The 22,134-nt window shown below is 40.5% G+C and overlaps 1 protein-coding gene across 4 annotated transcripts in view; it reads right to left on the bottom strand.

Annotated features, from left to right (window-relative positions):
- Positions 1–3,581: 3,581 nt before the first annotated feature.
- Positions 3,582–22,134, bottom strand: part of NOSTRIN (nitric oxide synthase trafficking) — a 59,018-nt gene continuing 40,465 nt past the window's right edge. For 3 of the 4 annotated variants that reach the window (XM_008589584.1, XM_008589650.1, XM_008589716.1), the window contains 8 exons: positions 16,849–16,947; positions 16,627–16,752; positions 12,747–12,855; positions 11,820–11,908; positions 9,045–9,170; positions 8,002–8,116; positions 6,241–6,330; positions 3,582–3,791 (listed from right to left, as the gene is read on the bottom strand). In XM_008589584.1, coding sequence (XP_008587806.1) covers positions 3,655–3,791; positions 6,241–6,330; positions 8,002–8,116; positions 9,045–9,170; positions 11,820–11,908; positions 12,747–12,855; positions 16,627–16,752; positions 16,849–16,947 — 891 coding nt within the window. In that variant the 3' untranslated portion in view covers positions 3,582–3,654. The remainder of the gene's footprint in view (positions 3,792–6,240; positions 6,331–8,001; positions 8,117–9,044; positions 9,171–11,819; positions 11,909–12,746; positions 12,856–16,626; positions 16,753–16,848; positions 16,948–22,134) is intronic. The other variant, XM_008589780.1, reaches the window with a different exon arrangement.

Raw genomic sequence — 22,134 nt, 5'->3', positions numbered from 1 at the left:
TTTTGTGTGTGTGTGTGTGTGTGTGTGTGTGTGTGTGTGTGTGTGTGAATTTATTTATTTATTTTTAGCTCCCACCAATAAGTGAGAACATGTGGTATTTCTCTTTCTGTGCCTGACCCACTCCCTGGTTGTTTGGTTTTCTCTGTCTTCTTCAGTAGCCCTCCTTCCTGGGTGTGTCTGCTATAGTCTGGACAGCTCCCTCTAGTGAGGCAACCATCTAGTTATGGTTCTCCAACTGAGAATCATTAGACCCACAGACGGCTGGGTCCCACTGCCAGGGTCTTTCACTCACAGTATAAAGCAAGGGCTGATAATTTACATTTCTAACATATTCTAAGGTGTTACTCTTGGTCACTACACCTAGAGGATCACAAAAGTAAGCAATTACCATTTGACTCCTTTTGAGGAAAACTCCATTTACCAGCCAGTCAAAACTGAGATCAAAAACACATTTGTCACTCATATCTCGCTTGCCTGGCCCCAATTGCATCCCTGCTCTCTGGCTTGACTCCTTTTGTTGTCACCAGACACTTCTGTTTGTCCTGAGCTTTAGCACCAAGGCTTTCATCCAACCCGTTCATTTGCTTCCCACCTAAGTCTGCTTCTCCAATTCCATGGCTCCTTTTGAGAAAGAGGGTTTTACTCTCTGTGTAGGTCCATTTACTCCAACCTCAGGGCAAAGCTGCTTTCCTCCATTCATCTGACCCCATGACCAGGTTAGTATCCCTGGGCTCTGTCCCTTGGGCAGGATTTCCCTCACCTAGCACATCCATGCTTTTCCTTAGTTTGCCTGAGCTGAGCTCCCATCTGCATTTCCACAATCCTAGATTCTCTAGCTTGCTGGTTTTCTTACTCCTGTTCCTATTCCTGCTTAGCACAGAAAGTTTGGGGGCCCAGACCCTCTCCAGTCCTATCCACATAGCTGCATTCTCTCTGCAAAAGGTTCTTGCTCTTCTTTGCTGTGTCTCCACATTCCACTCCTAGTCTGAGTCCCATCTTCTTATGATGCACACCCCCAGGCCCATCTCCCCTGGGTTATACATTCTTCCTATATGATATTGCAAAGGATAGGAGGATGTGCTGTCATTTTGCTTCTAATAAACTTCTTTTGCTCCCAGTCAGGTGATTACCTCTCAAGGCCATCAAGGCCTTGGGGGGAGGAGGGGCTTTGTCTTGGAGGGGGGAACGAAAATAAACCATGCTCAACCTACTGATCAGTTAAAGGTTTCCAATACTGTACAATAAAATTTGCTTTACCCCAAACTGAGTATTATATGACTTTTTGATGGATCATAAGACACCTTAAGTGATTGACGTGCCTTTTGTCATGAATGTTAATTATTATGTGTAATTGAAAATACAAAAAATGTAATTAGTAGATTTTTCTGGTTTATAGCATGGTCGATATATCAGCTTTTACTGTATTAGAAAGGAGATAAAGTAGAATGACATCTATGTGTTCAGTGAAAATCTGGCTCAGGGCTCTGCAGCCTGTAGTTCCTTCAGGTTGGTAATGGTGCTAAAAACTTCCTGACATACAAAATGGCTTAGTGGAATATAATTATGAAAGCCCAATTAATAGTTTAAAAGCATTAATATTAAAATTATTTTATTGTATAAAGAAGACATGGGCACATAATTAATCTTCATCACACTATGTATTTAATTTTATCCTAAATCTAAGGGGTACCATCCCCATCTTTCCAACTGGAAAATTCTTACCCTACTAGAAAGATATTCAGCAAGTCTGTTATACCCAACTATATTTGTATTTTATCTAGTTTAAGATTGTAGTGTTTCTTTGAAGCTTAAAAATTATATGTCACAGATGCAAAACGAATTTGCAGCAACATTCCAAAACAGAAAAACCATTTATGTTTTCACAAAGCACAACTGATTTATGAAGAAAGAAGGGTCTCTTTCTTTGAATATTACTTCAAAAGAGTTTCAGAGTTCAGCCACCATTATCATCATTTTATACAAAAAGGCCTAGAGTAGGCTGCAGTCAATTGCTACACAATTTTTTATCCATCAGGGCTTAATGGAAAGAAGTAAGATGAAAAGGAAATATAAATTCAAATTCTCTGTTCATGGTCTAATGGCCTGTTATTCAGCCAACTTTCTATATGCAAAAAGGCTTCATTAATACACCATTAAGGATGACATTAAAACTTTTGATCTCTTCTTCTAGGCTGTAAGTTATGTCTCCCATAACAGATTTAACTCGAGCTCCCTTGGGTTTGATATCTGTGACTATAAATATCTGTTGTGTTAGTTATATCCTGCTATAGGAATGTAGTGGCAGAGTATAAAAAATACGTGTACCTTAGTTTGAAAACTTTTCTTCTCAAAAGTATAAAATTTGATTAATTAAATAATAAAAGGTAGGGGGCAGGTGAGTAATGGGATGAATTTTAATTCCTCCTTTAATGCCCATATTGAAGTTTTATCTAAAGGACAGACTTTCTATTTGGCCCAAGAGTAAACATGCCCAGTGCTTCTGTTGACATCATGACTTCCCTTTCAATGGAGTGTCTGATCTCCAGGTAGGCCATTTTCTGAAAGATGCTGCTGTAACATTGCTCTCCATTCTAAACTGTTCCCCTCAGAAGAAGTTGTGGGGCCTAGCTTCTTTGATTCCCAACCTTTTCTCATTATGGGGCATTTGGGGAAGCAGCATAAATCTCCCTAAATATCCCATTTTGATAGTGAAGGTTGATTTCCAGAACTTTCCATCCAAACTCGAGACTCATTAGCATTTAAAGTTCCTTTCACTAGGAAGTTGTTTAGGGTTTTCCTTCCATAATGACCTAGTTGGAAAGCGCAAATGTTCTTGTTTCTGAATTGGTAAATGAAGTTTCCAAATAGGCAAGGAGGCAAGTAATTTCAGGCACTCTCTCCTAACCTTTCCTAGCCACTTTGCTCTTGTTCTCATATCCCCAGCCATCTCTGGGTCACACTCACCCTCACTCTAAGTGCAGTTCTAGAGGTGAGCAGAAGGTGTATAAGAAGCTACTGCCTCGGAAGGTCATTGGCTCAGGATGAAACTCCCTTCTTCCCTGAGGTCCTCTGCCTAGGTCTGGACCTACTGACTACAGCCCCAACTCCCTTCTGATCCTGCAGACCCCTGGCTTGGTTCCTGATCCTTTATTCTGCCATCTCCCAACCTGGGTCTGTCTCACTGGTGTCTTGCTTGCCTGTCTTTATTCTTCTTGAACTTGATGTGTATTCTTCCTTATCTCCCAGACCCTGCTTGACTCCTTGTTGGCCTGTTGTATCCTGCTGCCACCCAAAGGAAAAAGGACAACTAAGTCCTAATCGCTACCAAATAACTATGTAACTTCAGGCAAACAGTTGAACCCACCCTGAACTCACTCTCTATTTCTGTGACACTAGCGGTTGTACTAGGTCATCTCTAGGGTCTCTTAGAACTCAAAAACTCTAGGAACCACAGAGCTTTTTCCCTGCCTCCCTCCTCCTATCCATGTTCTATCTGACTCTCTTCTAAGCAAAAACCCAGTACAGGAAAGTGCTGTGACATGCAGGTGGGACCCTATCACCCATTTAAAAAGAAAAGCTTGTAAAGATAATAGCATTTGGTCTTTATTTGCACAATTTACAGAGTGTGTAAGGTGGTGTGTTCAGTGTCTTGGTTTATGCCTGTGTAGCTGTGTTCCCAGCGTTAGAAGGTAGCTCCTCCACGTAAGTGGCAGGAAAATGGCCTCTTTTTCCATTTAAAGATCCAAACCACCATCCTTCTTCTTTTTTCTCATGTATAGTCACAATGTCACCTGTGAACATACACATTTAGTTAGACAAATGGGCTCTGCAATTTGAGCCTGATGGGGAAGAGTTTTAAGGAGATTCTGCTTTCAAGGAGTTACTTGGAAGCATTTTCTGCACTTGATTTAGATTAAGCAAAATTTATTGAACACCTCTGTATGAAGCAGGCATAATCCAGCAAATACTAAAAAGAGAAAGATAATGAACAACCATATTCATGAGTTATGCCATAAAATAGTTTGCTAAAAAACAATAACATTGGCTCATATGTCCTTGTGCTGCCTGGCTCTCTCTGCATTGAGTGGATGGGTTGTCACCAAACTGTCCTTGGTGTCCGGGCTTCAAGGGTTTCACATGTCAGTGGCCATGATAGTTCGGTGTGTTGACTGATGTGTGTCTCACCTAACAGTCCTTTCTTAAGATCAAGTCAGCTTCTCTCCATTACACCTGGCTTCACAGTCCCAAATTCTAACTCACAGCTTGGCACAGAAATATAACTTCCCCTTCAACAATGTGGGTACCTTTAATAAAACATCAATTTGAAGACAATACTTTTTAAAGCAATGATTCCAATAGATAGATTTCCTAAGCAACATGGATCTTGTCCAATTGTCTATTTTTTTTAATAATATCATTCTGATATTAATAACTCTAAAGCTTTACCCGGTGTCCCAAATCCTTTGGCTAAGCCCTTCTCTTGAGAGAAAGAGCCCTTTCTCTCTGGCTGCTTCCTGTACATCAAAGTAGAACCACCCACTTCCTTCAGGATCCAAGAGCTACTTTGTCTTTAGCATCATTCTCAGGTAATTTTTCAATCTCTCTTTCAATCTTTTCCCCAGCAGTTTTCTTTCTAAGATAAAGAAGACTATTACTGCTCCCCTGTCATCTTTGCTCAGTCATAAGTCACTATTTATTCTTGTAGGAGATCAATCCCAGTCTATGTTCTCCCTCTGATGAGTTCTCTCAGGTCAGTGAATTATTTGACATAATCTATTAAACAGGAATTCAAACAAATGATTTAAAATGGAATTGCCAGCTTCTCTAAGCCTCCGATGTTGTGTTTTATTTAAAGAAACTACTATGAATATAAAGTATAAGTAAGCTTTGCAATCAACAAAGAACTGAAACTAACAAGATAATCAACTTATTGTGAAGCATGTAACTCAAACGCAGGACCCCCGAGGGGGCATCTGGGAAATGTTTTTTTATTCATATAGGAAGAAAAGTAATTGGCTGGAGAAATCTGACTGGCACACTGGAAAGGAAGCACCCACTAAACAATAGCAAATGTGTGGTGTCCCTGTTGTTTGGCTGCCTTGATTTTCCATTGGCTCTGGGAGCTGAGTCATGGTCAGGGGCAATAAGCTTTCTCCTACCACACAGATCTTTCTCACCAACCCTTCCATTTCCAGATCTCTGCCTTAGCTTTAATGTCCAAATGTGGTTGCTAACTGGCACATAAAGAGAGTTGAAGCTGTAGACTTTTTCTTGTTTAATAAGGTTGAGGTTTATATAACCCACCACATAATACCTTTACATGTTAAATAAAAAGCTGTGACACCAAGAAGGGGGTCTGATTCTTTAGATTGACCACAAACACTTTCGCTAGCAGTAAGTACAACAAATAGTAAGCAGGGGGTCAGTTGATCTAGGTTCTAGAACCTGTTCTTACGCTAAGTCAAAAGAGGAAGTCACTTCATGTTCCTGTGTGTCTAGCTTCTGAAAAATAAAAAGGTGGAGATACATCACTAGTGACTTTCCAGTAGCAACACTTTACCCAATTATAGCACTGCGGTTAAGAGCATGACTGAGTTTCTGAGTTCAAATCCTGTGCCTCCACCACCTGTGACTGTAGTCAAAGTATTTATCCTTTCTGTACCTCAGTCTCCTCAGCTATAAAATGGGAATAAATCACATACCTACCTCAATGGGTTTTTATGAATATTAAATTGGACAATATGCTTGTAACAGTGTCTGGCACATAGTAAACATGGAATAAGTGTCAGCTATTACCATTATATGAGTTTTAGTTTTTGATTTGCTTTATCTTCTAAGAAGACGGGTTATATATGGTAGTAACTCTTGCAGCTGCTGAGTTAAGACAGGGTTTTATTTACATTAAGGATCTCAACATGGGAAGGCAATTAAAACATTTGAGAATTGTTACCACCTTCTATTGTTAAACCTGTTAAACTATACTTAGCAAAAACCCCACCTATGTTCTTTTCCTGTAACTTCCTGGTCTAGAGAATACATGTGGGGTGAGAACCCCAATTCATGGTTATTTTCCCAAAAGGAAGGAATGCCTCTCTCTTGAGGGTTCCCGGAGATTAACCCCTTCAGGGCTTCTCACTGCTCGGAAGAGATGGGTTTTGAGTAATCCTTTGTGGCTCCATCATCCAGGGGAGAAGGGCTGACAAATCCATGGGAAGCAAAGAAACAGAGAATGACTCTTACCTTTTTTCAAATTCAGTTCATCATCTCGCCTGGCTTGGAAAGCATATAAGGCCTTGCAAAGACTGTTGCCGAGCTGAGCCACACCAGAGGCTGAAAGATGGATTAAATTATTATTACTATGCCATATTAGTAGGCAAGAGGAATATGATTGAAAGCTCTTTGGTTACTTAATGGTGTGGTACAGAGTTTAAATATATTGAAAATTTCTCAAAAGGAAAGTTTATAATTTTGCATAATTCTCATTCCTTGATTTAATAACCATTTATGATGTACTATGTGTATGGACTGTGTACAGTAAATAATCAAAAACCATATCATAATATAGGAAGTAATAATCCTGGAGAAAAAAGTTATTGTAGTAATAATAGTAATAAAGATGACAATTTAAAATTGTTTCCCACATGAGCTTAGTCAACACCATCTAGATAATATGTGTGGTAGTTGCAGGCATGTTGTGGAAAACATACACCAGTTTTACCACTCAGGTACAGATAGGGGATATTTGGAGTGTATGCATATTATCATCCCTAGGTACTTATGGAACGATTTCTCCAACAATGTGATGGTAACTTTCATATTCTGTGTGAAGCATAATGTCCCAGGTTTACTGAAACTCTTTTTTGCCTGTTTGTAATCAAGAAACCGGAGAGTCGAGATTATAGTAAGTATTCTTGAACAATGAGGGAAGTGACACGTCATCCACTGTGTGCACATGTCCCTGTGTGCTCATGTGTGTGTGTGTGTGTGTGTGTGTGTGTGTTGGGAAAATAGGATAATTTAATCAGGCCACCTTTCCTTAGGTCAGGTTGGGGGTGGCGTGGCACATTCTTTGTAAATAAGTTGAGTGTGGGTGGAATTAGTGCATATGGGCAGCGCCACCACCTTGGCTGGTGTCTACTGCCTCAGGCATCTGCCCCGCATGGCCATGTTCTCCATCCTATGGCTCCAAGGACCTTTTTACCAGTTACCTAGCTCATAGACCTACGTGTGAGGGGTCTGTGACCCAGTCTGGCGTGTGAAGGGTCTGGGAACCCAGCCTGGTGTATGAAGGGTTTGTGACCCAGTCTGTGAATGGGCTTGAGCTGTCTGTGAGCTCCAGACCCAGCCCTAGCTCTACAATTAGCCCAGTCGGCAGGATTACCGGCAGGTAAAAGAGCCCAAGCACGACAACTGGCATAGTCGTGTAGCTTTATAATTGGCATCGTTGGCAGGATTCCGACATTAGCCGAGCACTACAGTGTGTGTGTGTCTGTGTGTGTGTGAAAGGGAAGGGCAGTGGGTATGGCTGGACGAGTGACTGAGGTCAGATGGCTGAAGAAAGGGGTGGGTAGGCCATGAGTTCCAAGCCCAAGTGTGGCTCTGGAAAACCACCTGGATCACATGTTTCTCACAGAAAAGACAGGATTTCCATGGAAGTTTGGAAGAGGGCATAGAGACAGAGCTGCAAAGCTCCTCAGAATAGTTTAGGGGTGGACTGCAAATTACAGGCTGTTTGAATGAAGTGGACACCAGTCATCCAACATCTGAGGTAACTTCTCATATTATAAAATACTTTCCCCAACTTCTATTCTTGTCTTGTTTCCATCTTTTGTATTACTCTTGCACATAAAGCTACGAATTCTAACAAACTAATCAGTCCCAATGGAAATGTAAGTTTCTTTAAGCAGATGTAGGTCAATGTGGCTCTGAAAATAAAATTTAAATATAGCAATGTGCTTTACCAATAGGACCCAGTCCCAAATTACTCTGGGACGGGATTACCTGAAGATGAGGAACGTGGATTGCTCTGGCCGCCAGAAGATGCCAGCCTCAGAGCATTCTCTAACCTCTTCACCAAAAAAGGCCGAGATATTCTTACATAACTATGAGTATACTCCTGTTCAAATAGTTGCAAAAAAAAGTCATTTTAAACAACACTATTATCATAAATATTCATGAAAATGAACACTTTTGTAGCTGTTTTCCTCGGAAATGTGTTTTATAATGGGGGAGGGTGTAAAAATAAATTATTCAATATAGTCATAAGCCCTATGTTTGAGCTTTCTTGTTTCTGAAGCCTTAATATTTTCTAGTGAGAATTACCGTATTATTTTCTATAGCCTGTGTTTCCAATTCTGTCTAGTGCAAATAATAGCATTCATAGCATTATTTCTATAAATTTGACCTTAATTGGCTTAATACAAGTGAAATTATCATGACTAAGTGATTGAGACCATTTAGAGCTCTTGAGCCTGTTACAAAGAAAACTGTCCCTTCATCACGAGATGGTTACTGCTCCCTTTTCCAATAGGTAACGAAAAACAGCTACAAGCAAGAACTACCTGTGCATTTTCACCTGCTCATCACCAATTCCTGAGGAGGCAACACTGGGAAGAAATGAATGTGTGAAGTTTTAAAATTGTACTCATGCATTATTTATATTTTGTACTATGTTAAACAGATGAGACTAATGCATATTACAGCATCTTACAACTTAGGTTGTATGAATACTGAAGTTTCAATTTAATAGATTGTACTATAAAAGCACATTCAAAGGATAAAGTTAAAGTATGAGGAGGAAAAAGAAACCCAAAGTGTTTTTAACTCCTATGGTAACTTAGTCTACAAAGAATTTATTAAGTTGTGTTTAGCTGTTGTTACTGTGCTCGAAGGAATACAAATAAAATGATCTTCACACATGCAGTTAGGATTTGGGACATATGGCACATGTAATTCATAACAACCTCTTTGCCCTGACACTACTTTAGGCCACTCCACCCAGCAAGCCCAAATCAAGACATTACAACCAGTCTCTTCAATTTTACCTTTTCTTTCCACTTGAAGATGGAGGTACTACAGGGATGGCTGGGTTTAGGTCTTTGCTCAAGCTCTGCTAATATCGATGCCAGTTTATAGGAGTTCGCTTGCAAAAGGTCTAACTTCAAATTGTTCTGTGGATACATCATTTGGCCATGTCAGTAAACTTCTAGAAAATGAGGCACAACTGGGTGGATAAAAGGATATCAGGATAACTTTCAAAATGACAAAGGGGTTTATCAGAGGGAAGTATTAGATGTTGAGTGTGTACCCTTGTAAATAGGAGAAACAGGAAACCTTAGTAGGTATATAATTCAGTGTATTATATATTGAGTATATTGAAGCTATTGAGAAAGGGAGTAGTAAGTATTGATTGCGGAATTTCCATGGGCCGTGAGGAAGGACAATTGAGCCACAGGTGCTCGATATTGTGAGCTGAACGGAACTAGCATCAATAGAACGAAACTGAAACACAGGTGAGTTGGTTTTTTTCTTTGAGGGGGTGGGGTCTTATCTAACCCAGAAAGTTTGCAGTAACGCTTCTGAAAACTGGAAACAATATTCTATGGTATTTGAGTATAAAAATAAGGAGTAAAGCTACAGATAAACCCCGAATCTCTTCCTGTTCTTTTGTTGATTTGACCTTGAACTGGAAACTTTATAATGACTTCTTTGTCAGGCTGTGTTCAGGCAAAGTAAATTAAATAACAGAATCGACACACTGGAAGGGTCCTGCTTATCCAGGCCGCTCCTTACCCTTCTCTCTTCTCCACACTGCCAGCGTGGAGATTCCTAACCCTATCATCCCTGCCAGGGGGTCACAGCCATGGACAGAACACCTCCCAGGGGTGGGGAAGGTCTCTAATCCTTGGAGCAACCTACTGCCTTGTGGGACAGACTTCCCTAAAATGAAATCAAAAGCTCCCCCCATACCTTCTACCATGAGACCCCGTCTGCATTTGAAAACATCACAGAGCCAGCCTAGTTCCTCTTATATGTGGCACTCTGCATCTGAAGACAGTGTCTAATCTAAATGCCCCCATTTTCTGCAACAATTTCTCATATAACATGCCTTGCCAACATTCTTGATTTGAATATGGCATTTCCAAGATCAAGAGACAATGAAATGGAAAGAATTTAAATGAAATAAAGTTTCTGCCTCTGAGTAACACAAAATCTACCAGTATCACTAGTTTCCCTCCACCAGATGCAGAACACATGTAACGAAGTGACATGGGTATCTGGCATCCACTGTCTGCTCCTCCACTAGATCCTCTCCCACCTTGCAGCTCCACTGTGTGAGTCAGGCTAGTTGTGCACCCAGATGACCTATACGTGCTCTGTGCAGGTAATGACAATGACAAAATTCTGTGCAAGAACAGCCAAAGAAATAAACATATAACCCAATGGCATCATAAAATGCTCTTTTATGACTTTCTTTTGGTAAATATTATTTGCATTGAATTAATTAGCTACACACTGTGTGCTAATATGAAAATGTCCTACATTCTGTTTTATAGTTTCATAAAAATTATAGCCATGTGTCATGACAAGTATGTTAGACCTCTGTTCTCAGGTGAACAGAGTGCAGTCCTTTTTTTCAGAGAAAGTGTTAGGTTTGTTTTTGTAACAGCATTGCCCATAAAGGAAACCTATACTAAAAAATAGATCAGCTCTACCAGGCTGCATCCTGCACCAAGGAACAATTGAAATTGCCTGTTTGGGCAGAATGATTAGGTACCTGCTTTCACAAGAGAGTTACGCTACCTGCAAGGTAAAGAAAGCTGGCCCAGATTCTTGTGTCCTTCCAAGCATTGCTAAAAATATTCTCTCTTCCTAAATTCTTCTCAGATTAACCTGAGTCCACTTCTGATCACTCTAATCACAGCAGAAACCTGTATCTTGCACACACAGGTAATACCTGTTTTTATTTCTATATAAAATTCATGGGTCTTTTGCTAACTGCTCTCTGAATGTGGGTTCCTCCAAAGCAGCCCAAATGTCCATCCCTACAAATATCTGTGGGGCTGCTGGAGTCCAGGCTGTCCACGAGAGGCCAGAGGTTCTCTCCTGCTCATCTTTGACCATCTCTGACCCCACCCCACCCCCGAAAGAACCTCGCCTCTAAAGTTGCTCTGTTTCCTCAGAGCTTTTGCCTTACACCCCAGACCACCCTCTTCCTTCTGTGTGGCCACATCTTTCCTTCTCCTGTTATTCTCCGGGGACCCTGATGTTAGCTGAGGGAATAATGGAAAACAGTATCTTAACATAGGTTACTAGTTTTTGAGCTCCTACTCTGAGCACTGTGCTGGCATTTTCTAAATAGTATTTCATCCTCAGAAATACCCTATGAGTTAGATACCAATAACCCCATTTTGCAGATGAGAAAACTAAAGTTGTCCCAGGTCCCTGTAAATGGCAGACCTGTATTCAAATACAGGCCTTTCTGAATGCAGACCCTGTCTTTTTTGGTCTCTTTTCCTACCTGGGTTAAAGGGCACATGGTTTCCAGACTCTTAAGAAGTAACTCTATTTTGGAGAATTCAAATTAGACAGAATTCTTTTTCTAGGAGGACATTAAAGCAAACATTTCTAGGTAGTTGGATTTTTCCAGATCCCTCTAACTACTTATGAAGGAGCAGACCCTGTACGTGCTTTGGCTAGATTGTTCTACGTCATGAGAAAGGAAAAGCAGACAGAGGTCAAATGGGCCAGAAAACAAGTAGCCTAGAAATAACCCTTTCATCACTAAATCTAGGAAACTGCACTCTGCAAGTATTTACCTCGTCCACTAATGCTGCTGTGTCTTTCTGGCTCTTTGCGTCCGAGAAGGAGGAGTTGCTGGAGTATGCATTAAGCGTTTGTTCCAGGCCTGAAAATGAAATCATGCTCTCGGTCACCTTTCATCCTGTCCTGGTGAGAGAGCTGGAAGTCACCACCTTCAAAGGGAGCCTGAACCTAGAAGTGAAGCCAGCAGGGCTTTCTAACGGGATGGGGAGTTTCTGTACATAGTTGTTACTAAATTTTACTTGAATGAATAATGATAAATGAACTGACCTTTATTTAATAAAATTTGAGAGATGCTGGTGCTTAAAGTATCTTGATTGTTATTTTCAAGTTGAGATTTTGAATTTCTTTTGGTTGACCCCATTCCAGCAATTCCTAACATTTACTCAGTGTTAGGTTCTTCATTACAGTATTTACCTCACTAAGTAGTTTCTACCTTGGATTTCCTACCCGGAATGAGTTACTGTGGTCCACACAGAACCAGCTGTACATATCAGAATCATAGAACAGCTTCACATTCTGCAATGCCTACCTTCTAAGTACAAAATTTAACTTGAATGATGATAATAATTTGAATAGTTTTGAAAGCTAGTTAAAAAACAAACAAACAAATACCCCAAAGCCCTGTGCACAGGGTTTATCATGTTTTAAACTAAATTAATTGTCTCTCATTTTAGCTAATTTCAGAAACACAGTAAAATGCTATGTCTGAAAATGGTAACATAGTACTTATATAGCTCTCACAAATAGACTGAAATATTTTCCTTTTTTTGCTCTCTTTTCTTCTTTTTTTTTTCTTTATTCACCCAACTTAATGAGGTGATCCCCGCCCAGTCAGCAAAAGCAGATTAATTCTGACTCCAAATGAAAACTCTGAGTATAATCCTTTCCCTATCAAGCCATCTGAAAAGATGATTACACACCTTCCTTTTCTCTCGATGCTTTTTCAATGTCTCTTTGCAGTCTCAACAATTTTGGTTTTATTAAGGACTTTCGTCTCTCTTTATCCACTGCATTATTAGGATCTTCTTCCTTTAGAAAAAAAAAATGAATGTTTAATAACTTAAGGGGAAAACAATGAGAGTTGCTACTCCCAGTATTACTGAGAATGACTGCATTTAATTATAACTTTATAAAAAAAAAAGTAAAAAAAGAAAAGCAGGATAATCTTTGGTTTTGCACACTTTGTTCTACTTGTTCTAGACCAGATTAACATGAAAGCATCTCCTTGTCCACAACCTGTAACTACATGGCTGAGCACTTTCTTTAATAGAACAAATTATTCCTGGAAGATGATCCTTACTATAGTCATTTCAGTTTCTTGATAAATGAATCTATTTGTTGGATACTTATTATTCCTTATTTATCTTTATTCAAGGTAGAGTCCTTTAATGATCAAATATGATATCATGTATGTGCCTTGGGCTAGAACTGCCTCAGGAATGGAACAAATGTTGAGTTCTATGTTGGCTTGATATTGGGAAACCGTGAGCTAAAACACATATGCTCTACCCAAAATGGGTTTATGACTTACTTAGGCTTTGAAGCTTAACATGAGGAGAACTAACAACACAAGGCCACATGCATTCATTCATAAATGGTGCAGACACCAAGAGTGGGGGTGGCTCAAAGCTTCAAGGAGGCAAGAAGACTTGGCTAGGATTTTTCAGTCAAGTGGAAGGAGGGCAAAGGGCATTCCAGGCAGGAGACGTGGTGCAACCAAAAAGCAGAGGGAGGACTGTTGGAAGTATATCAGAAACAATAAATAGACCAGCTGCTTGGGCAAAATAGTGGGGAAAAAAGTTGTCTAGGCAGATTAGGCCAGATTTAGGGCCAAAGTAGAAATTTTATCTCATAGGCTGTGAGGAATCATTAATGATATTTGAACTTTCACATGCATTATTCCAAGGGTTGGATGAAAAAAAAATTAGGACGGTGGGGTTGGGGTGGGGAAGTGGTTGAATATGAGTGTAGCAGAGAGACAGAAACCTCTGGAGAAAGAGGGGAAACTAATGACTAGAGATAAAAGCAGAGGAGGCAGGCTGCTCTGACGAGGAAGGAGAAAAACCAGGATCCTGAATGCTGGTGGAGAGATTAGCTTTCGATAGATCATCATGAGGCATGAGGATTTATAGTAAAGGGAATGAATAGCCTCTATAAAAATATAATACTGTATATAGCTAAAAGTATTTTATTTACATATTGTGCATTATGCATTATAAAACGTTCTGAATATTATTACATGCAATTCTTACAACTCTGAGGTTGGTTTTATTTTCTGCATTTTACCTGTGACACAGAGAAATAAAAGAAGTCCCAAGTCAACACGGCTAGCAAGTGTTTACTCCTGGAACCCAACTACTTTGACCCCAAATTCTCTACCAGTCTTTCACCCGTCTGCCAATAGCGGACGCTCAAGCCAATGTCACAGCCCCAGGTGAGCTCTGACTAAACTGCAGGGATGTCTAGCTCCAACCCTAAGTTCTTCCTTGGTAGAGGAATCCAGATGATACTCTAGCTCCCCTACCAGTCCAAAACTTCACTTGGCTTGTTTGTGGACACCAAATTGTTTAAACATGTATTTCTAGGAATAGATTGCTCCTGGATCAACTTGAGGATGGGGTATATTACCATTGGTTAGCTTTCTTAAATTCAGCCTTCTCTTCCAAAGCTTTGTTAGGAAGAAGGTCAGTACTGGAGTAGGCATATAAAAATATAGATACAATCTTTTGAATATGGCATTTACAGTAACCTTACAAATATTTTCACATTGGTCACCAGCCCTCCAATTTGTGTACTCAGATTGTTTTCCTATCTTACCGTGGTCCATGTAAATTTCATAGCACTGGATAAAAGCCAGTCTACACTCTTTGCCAATGACTATAAATTCAGACATTGGGGCACACTGCTTTAAAAATATTGAGAAAATCCTATTCACTCATTTTGAGACACAGTCCTTTCTCTTAGACAACAGATATGTGATGGTTAGTTCTGATGCACTGAAGTTTCATAGGAACCAAAAATTCCCATGAGCATGTCAATTAAAGATAAATCATTGTGGCTGCCTCCTTTCATTTCAATTGAACCCTAGACAAATTTTTAAGGAGAATGACAATTATTCGGTTATTTGATAGGGACATTTTAATAATCCTTTATAAGAAAGTAGTAGATATATTTTATTGTACATTTTCCCATCCCAGGGCTCACCTACACTATTTGGAAGCAAAAAAAGAAAAATATTTTCCCCATGTAATCAAATATTCCTTTCCACTCCCATCTCTACCTTTGTTTCTGCTTTGAGCAAACACTGCTATCGCTAACATACTTCGCCTTTGCCAGGGTAGGAAGAAAAGACTCAATTAAATAAATAGCTGGCCACTTGCTACTGCCTGGAGTGGGGAGAGAGGGAAAGCTGGTCAGGATTCACTGCTGTGCCTGATCTAACTACCTCTCCCTTTTCCCCTTCTCTCTTTCCCTGAGTAGGATCCAGGGATGATGGCTTCAGCTGCACTTTTAATCCAATAGGAGGACATGACCAGTGGGCTGGTTCTACATATCACAGAGGGATGAGACTCCTGCAATCTGAAACTTGAGGGAAGAGCTATCAGGAATTCTTTCTGCAGATTTTGGTAATTAATGATCAGCAGCTCTTAGAACACTACAGTTATGACTAACAAGAGGGGAACAGAGGCCAACATCTTTGAGGCATGACCCAAGAGAACAAAGAGTTTACCCCAAGGCAGCAAAGAGGAAAGATACCTGGGTTCTGACTAGGGACGCTGATCAGTTTTCAGCAAGGAAGATCATTCCATAGTAGAATCACCAAAATGCCCTCAAAATAAGCCTCTGGTAATTTGAGCCAAGTGTTTCAAGGGAAGTGACCCTGAAAATGCTGATAATGATTCCTACCTCCTGGAACTCATGCCTTTGTGTAATCTCCTCCCTTTGAGCATTGGCTGCACTTTTTTTTTTTTTTTTTTTTTTTTTGGTAACTGGCCAGTACAGGGATCTGTATTCTTGACCTTGGTGTTCTAACATCACGCCCTAACAAACTTGTTTCTAACAAATAGAAGATGGTGAGATGTCACTCTGAGATTAGCTTATAAAAGACTTTCATTCCTTCTTGGGCACTCTGACTCTGTCTCTCTTGGAACACTTGTTCTGGGGGAAGCAAGCTGCCATGTTGTGAGTCAGGGAGTGACCCACTTGGCAAGGAAATGCTGTCTCCACCCCACAGCCAGCCAGGCCTGCCAACAACCACAGGAGTGTGTTCGGAAATTGGTCCCTTCTTATGAAAGTCTTGAGATGTATGTGGCCCCGGCTGACACCTGGACTGCAGCCTTGTGATGACTCAGAGGTACCCGCTAAGCCATGCCTGGATTTCTGATCCACATACACTGTGAGACAGTACATGTTTGTTTTAAGCCATTAAGTTTGGAGGGTAATTTATTACACAGCAATTTGTGTAGTTAATCAACACAAGCACTATGTGATATACGGTGATTATTTATAGGTCATGAAACATGTCTGCCTGGCATTACTCTTACAGAAGACTGAAAATGAAGATTCTGTCCAAAACCCTACTTGACTTTCTTTCCTTCTAGAGAATACCCAAGACGTGTTTCCATTGCCCAGTTTGCAAATTACATGCTTTGGTTTTTATTTATATGGACTATATAAAAAAAAATTTGCTTTTACAAAACAAGACGTTTCCTTTACAGTTGCTTTCAATTTTTTCAGAGTGAGTCCTTCAACATGACTAAGACTCCCCATTAGTGAAACTTCCTTCCATTCCATACTTACAAAGTAATCGGTTAATAGGAACTCAGATTTGTTTTCTGTAGATGAAACGGCAGTTTCTTCCACGAGAGCCTGGATATCTTTTTCGACATCAACCTTGCTGATGGCACAGTGAATCTGTGTGTGGCACTGCAATGCCAAGGAAAGCAGAACAAAGTTGCTGAAGAAACGTTCCCTTCAATTCTTACCACGCACACCAGAAGCGGAGAAGCCTTCACTACTCACTGTGCTCAGGGTTTGGCCAAAAAGAGAAATGTGTTGGCTGTACTGGTTTAAGTTATTGCATAAAACTTGAATTCTTTCCTTCTCCAGCTCTAGGATGCTCTGAAAAGGATGAAAAATGAGATAAGATCAGCCAGTTGTTATGCAAACCTGAAATCAGCCATCAGACACTGACACACCTGAAGACAGCCTGAGCAAACTGTCATAATTTGCCTTCTGACCACATTATAGCCAAATGGCAGTGGAGGGAGATTTCCAGAAGAGGAATGTGACTTGGTGTCTGTCGTGTTATCCTCTTTAAGACTAATTTAACTCACACACTTTCCCCAGGCTCTTTTGCCCCAAAAGGCGTATAGGCAGATGCTATGCATTATCTGACAATCACAAAGGAGGGGGAGTAAAGGAAACATTTAAGAAGCATCCATTCATTCTAGAGAAAGAGAATAAAGCCCAGTGAAGCCCACGTCTGTGTCCTGAAAATGCACGTAGACACTAAATATTTTTAGAATCATGTATAGTGCATACAAGGCATTATACTAGTCGCTGCAGGGGCAAAGGGGATGAAACACATGTTCTCTGTTTAAGGATATTTGACAAGAGCAGAGCCCCAAAGTCTGATCAATGCATAATCCTGGCCTAAAATTAAGCCTGAGGGTCAAAGCCCACTGTTTGAAGGTGGGAAAATAGCCTCCCCATTCTGTGTGGGATGACCAAAACTTTACTATTAGACTTGCATGCCTTTTAGCGAGGAAGGGTAAATAAGGACATGAGGGGTGTAACATCTGCCTTGTTAGCTACTAACATTTTAGGAAAAGTTATTAGATTCTTGCCACTTGAGTTGTTGGCTAGTGGTTTTTAGGGAGTGGGAGATTTCAGCAGTGAGGCATCGATGGAGAAGCCCAGGTCAGGTGGAGTACGCAGGGGGACTCCTGGGCCGTGTGGGCAGCATGAGGTTGCTGGGTATGTGCCCAGAGGACTGGGCTTCAACAGAGGTGGCAGGTGTCCAAGACCAAACTTTCTCCATGTAAGGACATTTATCCTTTAATCCAGAGAAGGCCAGGTTGGTTGCTCTCGTACCCACCCATCTCCTCCATCCCACAAAGTAAAGAGCACTTAGCAAGAATCTTTCATGAAGGAGGCTTTGGACAAACTAGTGGGTAACGCTACCACAGGGAGGAAGAAGCATGGATATGTCTCAGGGCCTCTGGTAGGGCAAGGGCAGTGGGGGCGGAGAGAGTCACAAGGGTCCCGGTTCTCCCGTCCTGCCTCTCAGCACACCCTCAGGGGCCCACTGCCTGCTCCAGGATGGTGTTCCTCCTCGTCTTTGTGTTATCACATCTGTGGCATATAGTATATTTTTAAATGTTTTAAATATTTTTAAATTATGGTAAAAAAATAAAATGTACCATTTTAACCATAAGTGTACAGTTCAGTGTCATTAAGTACGTTCCCTTTATCATGCAACCATCTCCATCATCCATCTCCAGAACTTTCTTCATCTTGCAAAACTGAAACACTGTACCCATGAAACAATAACTCCCCATTTCTCTCTCCCCTCAGTCCCTGGCAACCACCATTCTACTTTCTGTCTCTGTGACTCTAACTATTCTAGGTACCTCATGTAAGAGGAAGCATGCGGTATTTGTCCTTTGTGTCTGGCTTATTTCACTTAACATAATGTCTTCAAGGCTCATCTATGTTGTAGCATGTGCCAGAATTTCCTTCCTTTTTAAGGCTGAATAATATTCCATTGTATGTATATATCACATTTTGTTTATTGGTATAAACTTATTTTAACACTGCTTTTAAGTGCGGGTAGTAAAAGTCTCAGGCAGTAACTGTGAATATCTGTGCTAATCACATGCAGATCTAGATTTTGTGCCATGTGTACTGACATTTGAATCAGAAGCCTGTAGCTGTGCCCCCACGGCCACCTGCCTAGCTGTGTCAGAAGCTGCACAATTTCTGTAAGTCAATGGGAGCTGAATACCTTTGTTTCTGCTGGTGGCCTCCTGAGTCCTTCTCCAAAGTCACAGGCACCAGCCATTTGAATGTGGCCATGTGCCCGTCTGTTTCCCAGATAAAGGATTAAAGACACAGAAGATTAAAGCCTATCAAATGTATTACCTCTTCAAAGGGCAAAATCTATATGCCTCAAAAGAAAAGTGTAAATAATTTCTGCTCACTTGTTCGGCCCTCATATAGGACCATCTGCAAAAAGAAAAAGTCTTTAAAAAAGATCTAGAGATCAGCTGTTCTAGTTTGGCACTATGAGCAAAGGACAGGGGAGAAAATTAAAGCCAGGTTTTAGCAGATATTGCATCCCTCGTAGGCAGCTGTTTCTTTATTTTGACAAGTGCTAAACCACCAGCATCCATCTGAGACTAGAACAGCCAGTGTCCCTTGGTGGAGATGATAATGTTTAACAGATTTTAATTACATTTTAAGGAAATCATTAAAATGATCTATGTGTGCTCATGAAAACAGGCGGAAATAAATTCCACTGTTCAGAGGGGAAAATCTATATCTCATTTAATGAATTATTGCTTTCCATTTTATTGTTCTTCTTGTATAAAATAGGCAATAGAGAAGCAGGATACTCTGCAGGACCTCAAACTGTCCTCTTGTGCTTTCACAATAGCCCATAGGAAGAAAGTGTGGTCAGAGAGCTATCAAGAAACAGCAGATTTAGAGCTTGTCGGGGGCCCAGGCATGGCCATAATTCACGCTCTTCATTCTTTTCAGTTCCTGCTGTCCTGGCCTTCGGATTTGTGCTACAGAAGGAGTGTGGAGGGAATTCGTTTTCATTTAAATTGTTTTCATAAAACCGAGAAAAGAAACATCATGCTCTTTCTAGAGCAGGGACTCTCAAAATTTAGAATGCCAAGTGCAGGCTGGTTAGCTCGCTTGGTTAGAGCACAGCCTTGTGACACCAAGGTCATGGGTTTGGATCCCAGTACTGCCAGCTGCCTAAATAAATAAATAAATAAAAATAAAAAAATGAAGGGCCAGCCAGTTACTTCACTGGCCAGCCATCAGAAAAAAAAAAAAAAAAAAAAAAAAAAAAGCCAAGAAATCACCTTATTCCCTTCCTAAAATCATTCAGAGTTTCCGATTCACCAGGTCTAGGGAGGTGCTCAGGAATGTGAATTTTAATAAGCAACCCAGGTACTTTGAGACATCATCTTAGGGCCACAAAAGGTCATGAAGAAATACATTTTAAAATGACTTGTAATTCTTCCACCCAGAGACACTGCTATTAACATTCTGAAGTATTTCAGTCTAGATATGTGTGTATATATGATTTTAACTTCTAGTTGTCTATGAAATTATTCAAATTTGACACCTGTTTTTTTCACTTAACTTTTTTTCACTTAACTTTTTTTCACTTAACTTTACATGAGCAGTTTCCCATGCCATTAATCTCCAAAAACACCATTTTAATTACTTCTTAACAGTCCATCATGTAGGTATGTATTGATTCATTTAATCTTCCCTTTAGTGTCGGCCTTTTGGGTTGCTTCCTCCCTTTTACTTTTAATGTATTTTGAACAGAAATCTGTGTCTTATTTTTCAGCTACTTCCCAAGATAGATTTATAGAAAGGAAATTACCTTTTTCAGTAGGGGTTCTAGGAGAAAACTGAGCCCTAAAGGCCTAAGGTGTCCGTTGTAACATTACCATCTGTCTGCATCTAGAGTGGTGCTCGTCAAGCACCATCCCTGGGAGAACTGAGAAAACAGTCATCAGATCACTATCTGTGTTCCGTGGTGCAGATGAGGAACACTGGCTGAGAAAGGGAACAGTTTTAAAGATCCTGATACATATTGCAAATTGCTTTCTAAAATAATTCCTTGAGTAAGTACTTTCAGCACCAAGCATTTGATTCTTGGTAATTCTTGGTAATGTGGTATTATTTTTAAAAATATAGATTATTTCTTTTGTGTGTGTGTGTGTGTGTGTGACTGGCCAAAATGGGGATCCAAACCCTTGATCTTGGTGTTGTAACCCCACACTCTAACCAAATGAGCTAACCCACCAGCTAATATAGATTATTTCTATCAACTAAATAGTTTCTTCTTGGAAGGTAGGAAATGTGGCTAAAACATAGTATGATTAAGAAGTATATAAGATTAATTTTTGCATGTGGCTTGTGGAATTGGTTTTATTACTTAATAGCCACAGTTGAGACTTTGTAATATTTCTCATGGTATCTAGTAAACTGTCTTGAACACAGTTCAATGAGTGTTCTCCGAAAGAATTTGTAAATCCAACCTGTAGAGTAAGAAGGAGCAAGAGGACAGCTCAGGAACCCTGACATGAATTCTTGTATTCAACTGTTACAGAAGAATGGTGAGAGAATAGAGGAAAACAACGAAGCTGAGTTTGTCCCATTTCCATCTCTCGCACTTATCCTAAAATTCCCCTTTAATTCAATTTAGCCTGCTTTTGTTATACGTGTTCATGAATCTAGCATTTAATGCTTGAGTTTGTAAACATTCAAAAGATATAGAATGCATAGAGTCATATGCGAGTCAATGACCGGGTGGTATAGACTAAGTGCACACAAGCCAAGGAAACGCAAAGTAGGCTTCGTTATCGGGAGTCAGGGAGAAGCAAAGATGGCTTGAGAGAGGCGTCTCAAGTCAGGTCTAATGGGCTTGGGCTGGCATTCAGGAGGCAGAAGAGAGCTCACTGGAAGGTGGGGTAAGAGGAGCTGTGTGAACTGAAAAGGAGTGGGAGTGAAAGATGGTGGCCTCCAGCACAGTGGGTAGCAAAATCCAGTATTCCCACGGGATGAGAGGAAATGCTACCCTTCCTCAAAGACATGATGACTTTGAATAGATACCCCACGTGACTTGGATTCTAATAAAAAAAATTAAATTCAAAAAACCTGGTCTTAAATATTTTTAAAGCTGAATTTGAAAGGAGGTATGTATAGCTTGTCACCATCAGGAAGACTTTGTAAGGAAAGAAGATAATTTCCATACTTTTCAATATAAAAATTGGGACTGCTGAAAAGAGGGTGGAGGGGGAAGGCATAGCAGAAGCTTTACAGGAGAAAAGGAAACTGAGGTCAAGGAAGGGGAGACCTAGTGAGAGGCTCTGATACCGGGCACACCACTAGCGACACCTGACATGTACTGAAAGCCAGCCGGACGTCAGCCATTCCAGGTGAGAACAATGACCTCCCGCTGCTGGGACACAGGGAGAAGGGCGACGAGGATGGACACACTGAGGCTAAATATTTTTCTCACAGCCTTTGAAGGGCGCAGGAAGGTGGGGTGGG

The sequence above is a fragment of the Galeopterus variegatus genome, unplaced genomic scaffold (genome assembly GCF_000696425.1).
Source record: "Galeopterus variegatus unplaced genomic scaffold, G_variegatus-3.0.2 Scaffold12, whole genome shotgun sequence".
Taxonomy (NCBI): Eukaryota; Metazoa; Chordata; class Mammalia; order Dermoptera; family Cynocephalidae; genus Galeopterus; species Galeopterus variegatus.
Note: the sequence above shows the minus strand (reverse complement) of the source record. Positions and strands in the feature narration are given on the sequence as shown.